The 14369-nt window shown below is 47.2% G+C and overlaps 1 protein-coding gene across 2 annotated transcripts in view; it reads right to left on the reverse strand.

Moving 5' to 3' along the window:
• LOC308478117 (maestro heat-like repeat family member 5) overlaps nt 1-14369 on the reverse strand; it is an 80651-nt gene that overhangs the window by 31477 nt on the left and 34805 nt on the right. For both annotated transcript variants that reach the window (XM_081007432.1, XM_081007433.1), the window contains 5 exons: nt 7651-7767; nt 6189-6299; nt 3626-3766; nt 2479-2598; nt 654-749 (listed from right to left, as the gene is read on the reverse strand). In XM_081007432.1, the coding sequence (XP_080863558.1) occupies nt 654-749; nt 2479-2598; nt 3626-3766; nt 6189-6299; nt 7651-7767 (585 nt within the window). The remainder of the gene's footprint in view (nt 1-653; nt 750-2478; nt 2599-3625; nt 3767-6188; nt 6300-7650; nt 7768-14369) is intronic.

Raw genomic sequence — 14369 nt, forward strand, 5'->3', positions numbered from 1 at the left:
GTTGCACGCAGCAGATTGAGAATGGAAACTGTAACTCAATAAAGACTTTTATTTAATGATCGCTGGCTAGCGTGATCCTCTGTGAGCTAGGATCTGGAAGCAGCTCTGACAGATATTAATTGGCTCTTGGGTTGCTTTTGTTTTATTATGCATTTTCTGTTCTGATTTTGTATTTTTATGTTGTGAACCGCCCTGCAATCTGTCATTTGTGTGTTTGTGTGTGTGATAATTACAACAATACAACATACACCTCACCACAGCCATAGCAATGGAATGCAGGAAGCATCCTTAGACCAAGCCCAGCCATTGATCCACAGGTACTGAGGACTGGCAGTTGGCCCTTTGGGCTTTCAGACAGAGAGCCTTTTCCCAGCCCCACCTGGAGATGCTGAGGACTGAACCGGGGACCTTGGGCATGCAAGACAGATGCTCTGCCCCGAGCCACGGCCCTTCCCCATACGCCATCAGCAGAGGACATATCTTGTGTGCCTTGCACAAGCATTGCTAGCAGAACAGAGGCCCACTTGACCATCAGCACCCACAACCAGCGAGTTGGCCACAGATGCCCCCCGTGCAATCATTTCAAGAGGGTCTGTCCTCCGGCATGGGAGCTGCTGGTTCCCCCTGCTCTGACACCTTGGGGGCTCCCTTACCACTAATATCTCCTGCAGCGTCTCCAGAGAGGGGGCCTCCGACAGCAAGCTGGTGAGCATGTTGAGCCAGATGTAGATGGTCTCTTGATAACAGTCCTGGAAGGAGAAAAGCAAAAGCACTTAGAAGCTGAAGACTCCCATGGAAATCCCATATGCTCTGGAGCCTTCTAGTCCAAATTCGTAACAAAGCTTATGCAGGGGTTCAAGCACGGCACACAAAGAGTCATAAACATCAAACGTTTCTTGATGTATGTAAGGTTACAGGTCATGCGATATAAAGATACAGGACTCCACACTGGGCTCAACTTCCTTGGGGTGTTCCAAGGCGGAGGGCCGCCTTGGTGGTGGGGCCCACCCCGTGGAACACCCTCCTATCAGATGTCAGAGAGATACATCATTATACTTCCGTCTGAAGACATCTGAAGGCAGCCCTGCATAGGGAAGTTTTAAATATTTGATGTCTGGCTGTGTTTTAATTTGTTGGAAGCCGCCCAGAGTGGCTAGACTAACCCAGTCAGATGGGCAGCATATAAACAAACAAGCAAACAAATAAAATTAAATGCAGCGTAGGAGGGAGGCATGAGAGTCACAAAATGCAGGCATGCAGGAATCATTTGTGGATGCATTCTAGCCAAAGGTGAAATGCAATAAATATGGAAACATGATTGAAATCAAAAATATACACCCAAAGTCTCTGGTTGTTACATCATTGTGATGGGTCAAGTGTCTCGGGCAGCATTCTTTGCAGCTTACACGGCTCAGACTCTTTGCCCTCAAATCCTTTAACCTGGCAACCCCATTTTCCTCCAGAAGCAGAAGGTCCAGTCACCTGGCTCTGTGTTGCTGGCACAGAGCTCCCGGCTTTGACCTTCGTAACCTGCAATGATGGCAATTGGAAGACCTTTCTGATTGTTTTCTGTAGCAACTGAGACCGGAGCAGGGGGTCCATGCGTGGTCTCAAGGCACTGAAAAGAGAAAGAAGGGGAGAGGAAAGGATCAGCACCCAGCAGTCCATAAACCTGGTGAAGAAATATGTACTGTGTCTGGCCGTACTTACGTCATGCGAATGATAGTTTCCATCGCCTGGTGTAGGATGGTGAGCGATTCCATCGGCTCCTCTTTGATAACCTCCTGTGGTGGGGAAGCACACAGCATGTCAGGGAACTGGAGGCGCCATCCCTGCCACCACCACACCAAGCCCTGAGTTGTGCTCTCTATCCAGCCCACTTGACAACTTCTTTGCAATTGGCAAGTGGGTCCTCCTAGAGGAGAAGAGTGGGCTTCCTGGATCTGGGAATAAGATCCCTTTTTCTCCTGGGCAGAGCTCTACTGCATAAGAACGGCATAAGATCAGTCTTCTGGACCAGGCCAAGGGCCCATCTAGTCCAGCATCCTCACAGCATTCTCACAGTGGCCAACCAGACGTCTGTGAGAAACCAGGGAGCAGACCATGAGCCCAAGAGCCCTCTCCCTGCCTGTGGCTTCCAGCAACTATATTCAGAAACATTGCTTTCTTCCTCTGTGGAGGTAGAACATAGCAATCATGGCTGGGAGCCATCGACAGCCCTCTCCTCCTGGGAGAACCTAGCCTCTTTTACTTAGGCGCTGGTGACAGCCTGCTGAGGTTGCCACAATGTAGGGCTGCCTTTCAAGAGGGTTTGGAAACTTGAGCTGGAGCAGAACGTGACCACCAGAAATGGTTTGGGGCCAGGTGGTCAGAACATGCAACCCAGAGCTAGACCTACACAGCTATTTTTAAGAAAAAACGCTCTGAAAAGAAACCCCAGGACATTCCCCCTCTTTTTTTCTTTTTCTTTTTCCTCACTATGATGCAGAAGGTGAGCTCCTCTTTGTGGGGGAAGGTGACATATCCCGCAATCGATTGCACAAGCGCCTTGGTTGTTAGAGTTGCTGCCTTCATAAAGCTCTTCTTCAAAGCCTCGTTCTGAAATGAGAAGGGATTTTATAAAATTGAGTTTGAATCAAAATCACAAGGAAACATAAAGCCACACTGACCCTAATTCTAATCCTTACCCTAACACTAACCCAATCCAAAAATTAACCCTAACCCAGAAATGGTCTTGTTAGATAGTTAAATTCATGTTAAATTGCTGTTTTAGGGTTTCTTTAAAAAAAGTCTGGAAAGAATTAATCCATTTTGCATTACTTTCTATGGGAAAGCATGCCTTGGTTTGGAACACTTTGGTTTCAGAATGGATCAAGTTTGAGAACCAAGGTACCACTGTAATGCCCCATCTGGTCCTAAGGGTGGAGCCAGTATACACCCCAGTCTACAACCCTTCGGTGGATGAAGCCAAAGACCCTGCCCTAGGGCACAGTCTGAAGGCATGTGGTGCAAGGACCTTGACGGAGCTCAGGAGGTCTGCTCAGTGCCTGGATGGTGACCACGGGGGAAATGGTTGCACACCTCCTGGCTCCTGGAGTCATATGACAGGAGAAAGGCAGGATATACCATATTTTTTCGTGTATAAGACACCCCCTATTAGGGGGGACTCCAAATTAAGAAAATGGGGGGGAGGATTGCCCAAGTTGCTGAGCTTTTGGGGGGGAGGATTACCCACAGTTGTTCAGCTATTTGGGGGGAGGGGATTCCAAAAATTGCTCACCCGCTGGACCTATGCTGCCACTCACACACGTCGCAAAACCCACCTATTGTCTGTCCCTCGTCGGCAGAAACCGCCAATCGCCTTCCCAATTTCCGCAGTGACAGCCAGTCAACACCACCCCTTGCCGCAGCCACTAATAACACGCACAATAGCCACTGACTATCTCCGGCTTGCAGCGGCAACCAAACCCACGTCCCCCCTATGCACTATCTGTGTATAAGATGACCCTCATTTTTAAACATCATTTTTTAATAATAATAAAAAACACCTTGTCTTATACACGGAAAAGTATGGTATAGCTGAGAGAACAAACAACAGGAGTCCGTGTGATAATCAGAGCCATACCTTCCTGCTGTTCTGGAATTGGAAGAGGAGCTCCTCTGTGATGAGGTCTATAAAAAGGGGGAGCTCATCCTGCCGTGCCCCGAATGCCATTTGCCCGCAGCAAAGGATGACGGTGATACTGGCATTGGTCTCGCTAGTATTCTGGAGGGAAAGGATGGGGAAAGTGAGTTTGGGAACCTTAAGTGCAATTGGAGACAAATCACCATTTAGTTGGGACCTTTTAGCAGCTGGGAAAAGATTAGTAGTCAGTAAGTTGTTGTGCGAAAGGTGGAGGGCACAAGGAGAAGGGGACAACAGAGGACGAGATGGCTGGACAGTGTTCTCGAAGCTACCAGCATGAGTTTGACCAAACTGTGGGAGGCAGTGGAAGACAGGAGTGCCTGGCGTGCTCTGGTCCAGGGGGTCACAAAGAGTCGGACACGACTAAACGACTAAGCAACAACAACAAGTTGTTGTGCAGACTTACAAATTTTGTATTTTTTTTTCCTCCAGGAAACTCAAACTGCTGGCAAGCCAGGGCTCCCCCACCCTATATATGTGCATCAGGTTCTTCCTGCCTAAATGTAGAACCTGACATTTGACCCTATTGAATTTCATTTTGTTAGTTTGGGCCCAGTTATCCAATCTGTTAAGGTTATCTTGAATCCCGATTCTGTCTTCTGTGGCATTGGCTACCCTTCCCAGTTTGGTGTCATCTGCAAATTTGATGAGCATCCCCTCAATTCCTTCATCCAAGTCATTTATTTTTAAAAAAACGTGAAACAACAACGGGCCCAGGACAGAACCCTGTGACACCCCACTGATCACTTTTTCCCCAGGATGACGAGGAACCATGAAGGTGTTCTCTTTGGGTTCGGTCAGTCAACCAGGGAGAAAGTGCAGGACAGTGTAGGGTAGACTGACCACTGGTGCTCTTTTCCATGGGAGCTGCTTTTTTAAAATTAAAATGAACCGGGTGGATCTGCTCATCTTCTCCATAGTGAGGGTTGGGAAATTTCCTTGGTCATTTCCCAACTCACAGCAAAAATCCAGGGGTACCACACTCCTGGGTTTCATTTCTCTTGGATGGCAGAGCACAAGAGAGTTCAGGGCTGCGTTCAGATGTAACAATAAACCAGAGGGCATCAACATAGGTTGGCCTCTAGCTCCCATCAGCCTCAGGCAGCATGGCCAGTGGTCAGGAAGGATGGGAGTTGCAGTCTGTAGCATCTGAAGGCCCCATTTTGGTTACCTCTGTGATAAACTATGGTTTATTATTGTGTGAATGAGCCTTGGACTCATCGGCTCCTGCTCCCTTCTCCTCTAGCACAGTTGCAAAACGGAGACCAGAAGCTTGAGGGAAGTTAACTGAAAGTGGAAGGAAAAGGTTCTGATCCCCTTCCAGCTGGGTTGGAGAATTGGAGAGTCGGGGGCACATGACCCCAAGGCCCCCTCAGGTTATGGAAGTGTTAGATCCGCACGCAGTTACTATGCCTTTGTAATAATTTGCTTAATTGATAAATATATGGAGATGAACACAGAGAGTGACACTCAACTATGCTTTGCTTCAAATAGACCTGTCGAAATGAATGGGCCTAACTTAGTCATCTTCATTAAATTCAATGGGTCTACTCTAGAACATAGTTGAATGGGGCCAGCAGGCACTCCCGTAAGCAGAAGAACCCTTGCACGAGAGCAACTTGGGCAGCTGCCCTGCCCCGGGATGCAGCTGAAACCTCTCCCCTCTTTCTCTCTGCCTCTCCCAGCCTGCCGACTGCCTTCTCTCTTGGATTCTGCTCCCTCCCCTCAGTTGGAGAGGTGTCCCCTCTTCCAAACTCTAAGACGGTTTTCATTCAAAGCTTTCTGACAGCAGAACACACTCCCTTGGGAGGTTGTGGACTCTCCTTCGTTGGAGGTTGGATGGCCATCTCTCAGGGATGCTTGAGCTGAGATTCCTGCATTGGAGGGGGTTGGACTAGATGACGTTTGGGGTCCCCCATTAGCTTCCACTATTGAAGAAATGCCAACCAACCATCTGACAACCAACCTAAAAACAGGGGTCAGTGTACTTTTGTATTGCGTGTACTCTGGGGATGACCAATGGTTTCTAACGATTCCGTTTGACTGACTGAGTGAGCCAAGGGATCAGACCAGACCTAGGATCTGGAGCCACAGAGACAGGACTGCTGGAGCCCACTTCAGAAGGATGACTGAGACATACCCACAGAGGAAGTTGTCTGACTTCCATACTGAGAGGATGAGCAGATCTAAGTGCCTTTTTGGAATGGTAAGGATCCCATCCCTTGAAAAAGAGCATATTTGGAAATGGGGCAGGATTCGTTCTTTTCCAACGCAGCTCTGTTTTCCTAGATCAGAGGAACCCAGAGGCTGCTCCACATGCTTTGGTGTGGATGTAAATAGCCGCTAAGGATCCAATCTGCCAGGACCTTCGTCTAACCATTGGCCATGCTGTCAGGGGCTGATGGGAGTTCCACATCAAAACACACGGATGGGGAAGGGGCACCAGGCTGGGGGTGGCTGACCTACACTCTTGCTATGCTCCTTCCTCACTTCACACCCTTACCTCAGACGTCTCAGTCTTCCTTGCAATGGCTGCACGGCCAAAATCCCGCACTGCCATCAGCACCTGGGAAATATGGGTGCTTGAAGCCACACCGATAGCCTCAGAAATTCCCTAGGGAGAATGAGGCACGTCAAACATGTCGTTTTCTTGATTGCAATTCGTGATAATAATAATAATAAATTTTATTTATATCCCGCCCTCCCCAGCCAAAGCCGGGCTCAGGGCGGCTAACAACAATAAAATAGTACAACATTCTAAAAACATTTCATTATAAAAATTAATTAAAATCAATTAAAATGAAATTGATGGCAACCATTAAGCTATGGAGGATAAATGTGATTCTGTAAGCAGATTGCTGCAAAATGTGGGGAACCAAATTTAAGAGTGGGGAAATGAGACACTTAGAGAACCAATTTGAACAGATCCTTTCATCCCGGATAATAATAGGGCTGGTTTGAAGAACGATATTTCTGTGGATTCTGATGTCAACTGACCAGACCACACCTCCCAGACTCATGTGCAGCTTGCAATGCAAGGATGCCTTGCATTCTGACATTTTCGAATCTTGTGATACAGTTCTTGGCTTCATTAAACACCCAACTACATTAAAATGCATCATTTATACACTGGAAGTATTTGTAATCCACCCCTCACCCAAAGGCGCCAGAGCAGGAATATGCACCATCTAAACCAGGGTGCTCCAATTTCTCATACCAAGTGGGCCACAAGAGTAGTTCAGCACAGAACCTGTGGGCCGCACACTGACTTGTCATGTGGGAGAGGAGAGCAAGGCCAACATTTGACACACACGCCCCAGCCTGCATGCTGCCTTCCCAAAGGTAGGCAGGTGAGGCGCTGGGTTTTGGGAAGGAGGCACGAGGCTCTGGTGGGACCTAGCGCCTTCCCACCTTCTTGCCAAAGGTGGGAAAGAGCTAACTGAGGACTCTAGGACCCTGACAGATCACACCTGCCTCCTTCCCCAAGCCCAGCACCTCCTTACCCAGCTTTGGGAAGGCGGTGCAAGGCCTACAGGTGTGTAGGGGTGCCTCCAAGGTTGCTGAGGGCTGCCAAGAAAGGCATTGAGGGCCACTTGTTGGCTGCTCTGATCGAACCCAAAACTAATCTGCCCCAGATATGTTGAATGCTGAAAAGCAGTTCCTCCTGTAAGAGGCTTTGAGGGGGTGACCGGGTGGGCACGAGCAGAGACCAATCCGGAAATCAGGACAGAGGGCTGGTGGGGTCTGTGGGGTAATGTCAGGGACTGGCTGGATGAGTAAGAGTGGGGGACCCTGGATTGTGGTGGTGGGACACTGGGGAGCAGCCTGGGGAGGTGCTTGAAGCAGGAGGGTTCAGAAGGAGGAGGCTCTTCCAGGACACGGCTGGAGGTGGAGAGTCTCCGTGTGAGCACAGTCCCAGTCCCACTGGCTCTCCTCCCCCCCTGACATCCCACACATTCACTCACCTCTCTGTCTGCTTCCTCTTCGAGAGGCAACCTCAGGAGTAAGTGCAGGTACAGGTGGACTGTCTCTGCGCTCCTGGAATCCCGCAGCTTGAGTCCATAATATCTATAGAGGGCATTCTAAGGGTTGGGGAAGGTTTGGGTGAGTCACAGGGAGGAGACCCCACCAGCTACATCAACTGCTTTTGGAAAACCAAAGAATTTCAATTTTACCGTCTGAAAATGTCGGGTAATACTAAATAATAATAATAGATTGCAAGTACTAGGCAATTGTTTTAATGATTTGTATGCAATTTTACACATCTTCTGAATTCCCAAGTCATGTTACAACTCTTTAAAGGTAAAGGTAAAAGGACCCCTGACAATTAAGTCCAGTCGCAAACGACTCTGGGGTTGCGGTGCTCATCTCGCTTTAAGGCCGAGGGAGCCGGCATTTGTCCGCTTCTGCAGACAGTTTTTCCAGGTCATGTGGCCAGCATGACTAAGCCGCTTCTGGCGAAACCAGAGCAGCACACGGAAATGCCGTTTGCCTTCCAGCCAGAGCAGTACTGGCTTCGGCTGGGGAGGGATTGGATATGAATTATTATTATTATTATTATTATTATTTATTTACTTGCACTATGTGCTTTTGAACTGCTAGGTGGGCAGGAGCTGGGACCGAACAACGGGAGCTCACCCCATCGCAGGGATTCGAACCGCCGACCTTCCAATCGGCAAGCCCAAGCGGGGGAGTGGTTTAACCCACAGCGCCACCCGCGTCCCTATTACAACTCTTTAGTACTCCTCATTTGGGGAATTTGAAAGTTGACAAGTTCAGCATGTCCTAATTGCTCTGCCTCCACTGTTGGAGGCAGGAATGCTTCTGAATACCAGTTGCTGGAAACCACAGGAAGGGGAGAGGGCTCTGTGTTCGAATTCTGCTTTCCAGTTTCCCATGGGCATCTGGTTGGCCACTGTGAGATAAGGATGCTGGACTGTGCAGGCTGCTGGTCTAACCCAGCAGCCTCGTCTTTCATTCTCATGACACACTTTTGTCCTAGATACGCTGACCCTAGGCTCTTCCCGCTTTTTAAGAGAACTAATACCTGCACCCGCAGCCTCTTACGGGTTTCCCCACCCTCCCCCCATGACTGAAATTGGGAGAGGGTGTTCTCTTTTGTGGCACCCCACAGTAATGTGATTGGCTGTCACCGGTTTAAAAGGGAAGCCTGTCCAATAGTGGTGGAGTGGTGTAGATGAGTGTGGAGTCTTCTTTTGCCTCAAGGCGCAGGTACTCTGTCTGATTATATGAACTGCTTCTGTAGATATTTGTATATATATTTAGCTCACAATAATAAATACTGCACTAAAGAACCTAGGACTCTGAGCTTTCTGCTAAAAGCGCCGCGAGGAATTCGAGACAGGGTTATGGGCCCAGCACACTTCCGCTGCGCATGAGTACAGGTGGCAGTTATCTAGCCGTGGGTGCTGGAGGGGAGCTGCAGGGATGGAGCAGTCCAGAGCTGGCGTGTTGCTGGAGAAGCTGACGGCCACAAACTACAGGATCTGGTCAGTCCGCATGCAACACTTCCTCAAGCGTGAGGGCCTGTGGAAAGTGGTGGAAGATCCACCACAGCCCCCTGAGGAGGATGAAAAGGATGAGAAAGCCTTGGCTACGATCATCCTTGGAGTGGACGACAGCCAGCTAGTCTACGTAGCTGATAAGGTGACGGCAAGTGAGGCGTGGAATGCGCTCAAGGCTGTCCATGTGCGAGAGACAGCTGGCTCGCTGATAACACCTGTGAAGAGATCCAAGATTTAGAACCTCAAAGCCAAAGTGAGAGCATTTGGGTGAAAATTAAGGGAGAGAAGAATAACAGAGACCTCATTGTGGGAGTTTACTATAGATCCCCAAGCCAAACGGAGGACATAGATGATGCCTTCCTGGAACAGATGGCCAAGCATGCAAAAGGAAGGGAGATAGTAGTAATGGGGGACTTCAATTACCCGGATATTTGTTGGATGTCAAACTCAGCCAAGAGCATAAGGTCAAACAGATTCCTCACTGGCCTTGCAGACAACTTCATTGTCCAGAAAGTGGGAGAAGCAACAAGAGGAACAGCCATTTTAGATCTGGTCCTAACCAGTGTTGATGACCTGGTTAGTGGGGTAGAAGTGGAAGGATCACTAGGCACGAGTGATCATGCTCTTCTGAAGTTTACTATACAGCGGAAAGGAGCAGCCAAGCATACTAGGACTCAATTTCTTGACTTTAAGAAAGCCGACTTCATAAAACTTAGGGAAGTGCTGGGTGAGATCCCATGGACAGTAATACTAAAAGGAAAGGGAGTTCATGATGGCTGGGAGTTTGTTAAGAGGGAGATAGTAAAAGCACAACTTCAGGCAATACCAATGAGACGGAAACATGGAAGGTGCCTAAAGAAGCCAGGGTGGCTATCTAAAGAACTTTTAACTGAGTTAAGATTAAAAAAGGATGTGTACAAAAAATGGAAAAGGGGGGAAACCACCAAAGAGGAATTCAAACAAATAGCCAGCACATGTAGACACAAAGTCAGAAAAGCTAAAGCACAGAATGAACTCAGGCTTGCTAGAGAGGTTAAAAGCAACAAAAAAGGCTTTTATGGGTATGTCTGTAGCAAAAGGAAGAACAAAGAAACAGTGGGGTCACTCAGAAGAAGAAGAAGAGTTTGGATTTGATATCCCCCTTTATCACTCCCCTAAGGAGTCTCAAAGCGGCTCACAATCTCCTTTCCCTTCCTCCCCCACAACAAACACTCTGTGAGGTGAGTGGGGCTGAGAGACTTCAAAGAAGTGTGACTAGCCCAAGGTCACCCAGCAGCTGCAGGTGGAGGAGCGGAGACGCGAACCCAGTTCCCCAGATTACGAGACTACCGCTCTTGGGGACACAGAAAGGGCTGAACTCCTCAATGCCTTCTTTGCCTCAGTCTTCTCTGATAAAGAAAACAATGCCCGACCTGAAGAATTTGGAGCAAATGATTCCGTAGAGGAAACACAGCCCAGAATAACTAAGGAGATAGTACAAGAATACTTGGCTAGTTTAGATGTATTCAAGTCTCCAGGGCCAGATGAACGGCATCCAAGAGTATTAAAAGAACTGGCAGATGAGATCTCAGAACCACTAGCAGTCATCTTTGAGAATTCCTGGAGAACAGGCAAAGTCCCGGCAGACTGGAGGAGGGCAAATGTTGTCCCTATTTTCAAAAAGGGGAAAAGAGAGGACCCAAATAATTACCGCCCAGTCAGTCTGACATCAATACCAGGGAAGATTCTGGAGCAGATCATTAAGCAAACAGTCTGTGAGCACCTAGAAAGGAATGCTGTGATCACCAATAGTCAGCATGGATTTCTGAAAAATAAGTCATGTCAGACTAACCTGATCTTGTTTTTTGACAGAATTACAAGCCCGGTAGATGAAGGGAACGCAGTGGATGTAGCCTACCTTGATTTCAGCAAGGCATTTGACAAGGTGCCCCATGATATTCTTGTAAAGAAGCTGGTAAAATGCGGTCTTGACTATGCTACCACTCAGTGGATTTGTAACTGGCTGACTGACCGAACCCAAAGGGTGCTCATCAATGGTTCCTCTTCATCCTGGAGAAGAGTGACTAGTGGGGTGCCACAGGGTTCTGTCTTGGGCCCGGTCTTATTCAACATCTTTATCAACGACTTGGATGATGGACTCAAGGGCATCCTGATCAAATTTGCAGATGACACCAAATTGGAGGGGTGGCTAACACCCCAGAGGACAGGATCACACTTCAAAACGACCTTGACAGATTAGAGAGCTGGGCCAAAACAAACAAGATGAATTTGCTGACTGGGAACAGTTGTGGACCACAGGTATGAAATTTACGGCATGTAATGCCTTAAGAGAAAATATTATGAAAATGATATACAGGTGGTACATAACCCCAGTCAAGCTTGCAAAAATCTATCATGTGCCTGATAATAAATGTTGGAAATGTAAAGAAACTGAAGGTACATTTTTTCACCTTTGGTGGACGTGCCCAAAGATTAAGGCTTTCTGGGAGATGATATATAATGAACTAAAAAAGGTATTTAAATATACCTTCTTGAAGAAACCAGAGGCCTTTCTCCTGGGCATAGCCGGCCAATCGGTGTTAAAAAAGGACAGAACTTTCTTTATGTATGCTACAACAGCAGCAAGAATACTCATTGCAAAGCATTGGAAGACACAAGATTTACCCACACTGGAGGAATGGCAGATGAAATTAATGGACTATATGGAATTGGCAGAAATGACTGGCAGAATCCGTGACCAGGGAGAAGAGTCGGTGGAAGAAGATTGGAAGAAATTTAAAGACTATTTACAGAAATATTGTAAAATTAATGAATGTTAGAATGATGTTGGATTGAAGTTAAGTGGTTTCTAGCTGTATAGGTACAAAAGAATATGGAAAAATTGGTTTTTAATATGTAAAAATCTAACGTTACAATATATCAAGACTAAGGATTAGGATTAGGAGGGAAAGGAATTGTTGGATTAACAAATTGAATTGGAATACAAAAGAGGGAGGTATGAGGCGGTCCGGGAAAGAAGTAAACGTAAAAGAAGTGAGGAAAAGATGGAATTGTTTTTAACTGTTTTTTCTTTTTTTTCTACTTTGTATTTTTCCTTTTTATTGTTAATTTTTTTTACTAATGTGATTTTTTCCCCCTTTGAAACTTTAATAAATATTATTTTTTTTAAAAAATGAGAGCAGTACATGTGAAAAGGATCTAGGAGTCTTGGTTGACCACAAACTTGACATGAGGCAACAGTGTGACTGGGCTGCATCAATAGGAGTATAGCATCTAGATCAAGGGAAGTAATAGTGCCACTGTCTTCTGCTCTGGTCAGACCTCACCTGGAGTACTGTGTCCAGTTCTGGGCACCACAGTTCAAGAAGGACACTGACAAACTGGAACGTGTCCAGAGGAGGGCAACCAAAATGGTCAAAGGCCTGGAAACGATGCCTTATGAGGAACGGCTAAGGGAGCTGGGCATGTTTAGCCTGGAGAAGAGGAGGTTAAGGGGTGATATGATAGCCATGTTCAAATATATAAAAGGATGTCACATAGAGGAGGGAGAAAGGTTGTTTTCTGCTGCTCCAGAGAAGCGGACACGGAGCAATGGATCCAAACTACAAGAAAGAAGATTCCACCTAAACATTAGGAAGAACTTCCTGACAGTAAGAGCTGTTCGACAGTGGAATTTGCTGCCAAGGAGTGTGGTGGAGTCTCCTTCTTTGGAGGTCTTTAAGCAGAGGTTTGACAACCATATGTCAGGAGTGCTCTGATGGTGTTTCCTGCTTGGCAAGGGGTTGGACTCGATGGCCCTTGTGGTCTCTTTCAACTCTATGATTCTATGAACACTGACCAGGAGAACATACTGGTGTCCGAAGACACTGGGGGACTCCCTGGTGAACCACCTAAAAATCCTTACAGGCTGTTTCCAGGAGCTAGTCTTAAGAGGGAGGCCTGTGGGGGAAGAGGACAAAGTCTTTATAGTCCTGAGTTCCCTTGATGACAGCTATGATATGCTGGTCAATTCCCTTGAGTCGGTAGAGACTGATAAGCTGACTCTGGAATACATTACCAGACGGTTGTATGCAGAGGAGGACAGGCGTTCAGAGCGAAAGATGACCTCAGCCCAGCTGTTGGAGCATCCCAGAGGGAACAACAGCCGGGAAGAGCAGAGGTGTCGGGAGCCGGAGAAACAGCCAGGAGGAGCTGCTGCAGACCAGCCGGTGGTCAACAAGGTAAAAAGGTGTTTTTGCTGCAAGTCCAGTGAACATCTGCTTCGGGACTGCCCGAGGAAACAACAAAAACAGCAGATGCACAGGAGGCAGCAGAGAGAGTCTACCGCTTGGGTGTCTGCAGATGGCCAAGAAAATGAAGAGCTGTGGGTTCTGGACAGCAGAGCTTCTCAAACTTTTTGTAAAAGAAAAGCATTGCTAACTGATGCTAGGGCTTCAAACAAAACCATGTAAGTCTTGCTACAGGCCAGAAAGCTAATGTAGTCTGTGAGGGGGAGATTGTGTTCCCACAGCTGGGACACACATTCAGGAATATGTTGTGTGTGCCTAGTTTGCAAAACAATCTCCTGAGTATTCCTGACTTGGCAAAAGCAGGCTTTGAAGTAAACTTTGTAGGAGATCAGTGCCAGATAAAGCAAAATGGGGCAGTATTGGCAAATGCTAACCTTAGAACTAATATGTATGTACTGCAGTGTGAGTCTAAGGTTGTGAATGTGCAAAATGTCCCGACCCATGGTATGTGTATTCATCTGCTGCACAGGGGTCTGGCTCGTGCCAGCTTTAAGGTGCTGAACAAAACATTGGAGTTGGGGGGGCGATGAAAAACATTAAAAGTTGTGATAATTACTTAGACTGCAATATCTGCAAGGAGGTTAAAAGCAGGACTTGCCCAGTAGCAAGAGCAAGCCAGAGAGAAACAAAAAAACCACTGGAGTTGGTTCATGCTGATGTAACTGGTCCTTTTCCACCAAGTGTCTCCCATAACAAGTATTGTTTGATCCTAGTGGATGACTATTCTAGATTTGGCTGGGTCTATCCATTAAAGCAAAAATCTGATGTTGCCCAAACTTTGAAGTTCTGGGTAAGAAGGATAGAAAGGCAACTTGGCCAAAAGGTGTGCTCTATTCAGACAGACAGGGGAGGAGAATTTATGGCAAGCTC

Source organism: Podarcis pityusensis (assembly GCF_964106645.2).
Source record: "Podarcis pityusensis genome assembly, chromosome: 5".
Taxonomy (NCBI): Eukaryota; Metazoa; Chordata; class Lepidosauria; order Squamata; family Lacertidae; genus Podarcis; species Podarcis pityusensis.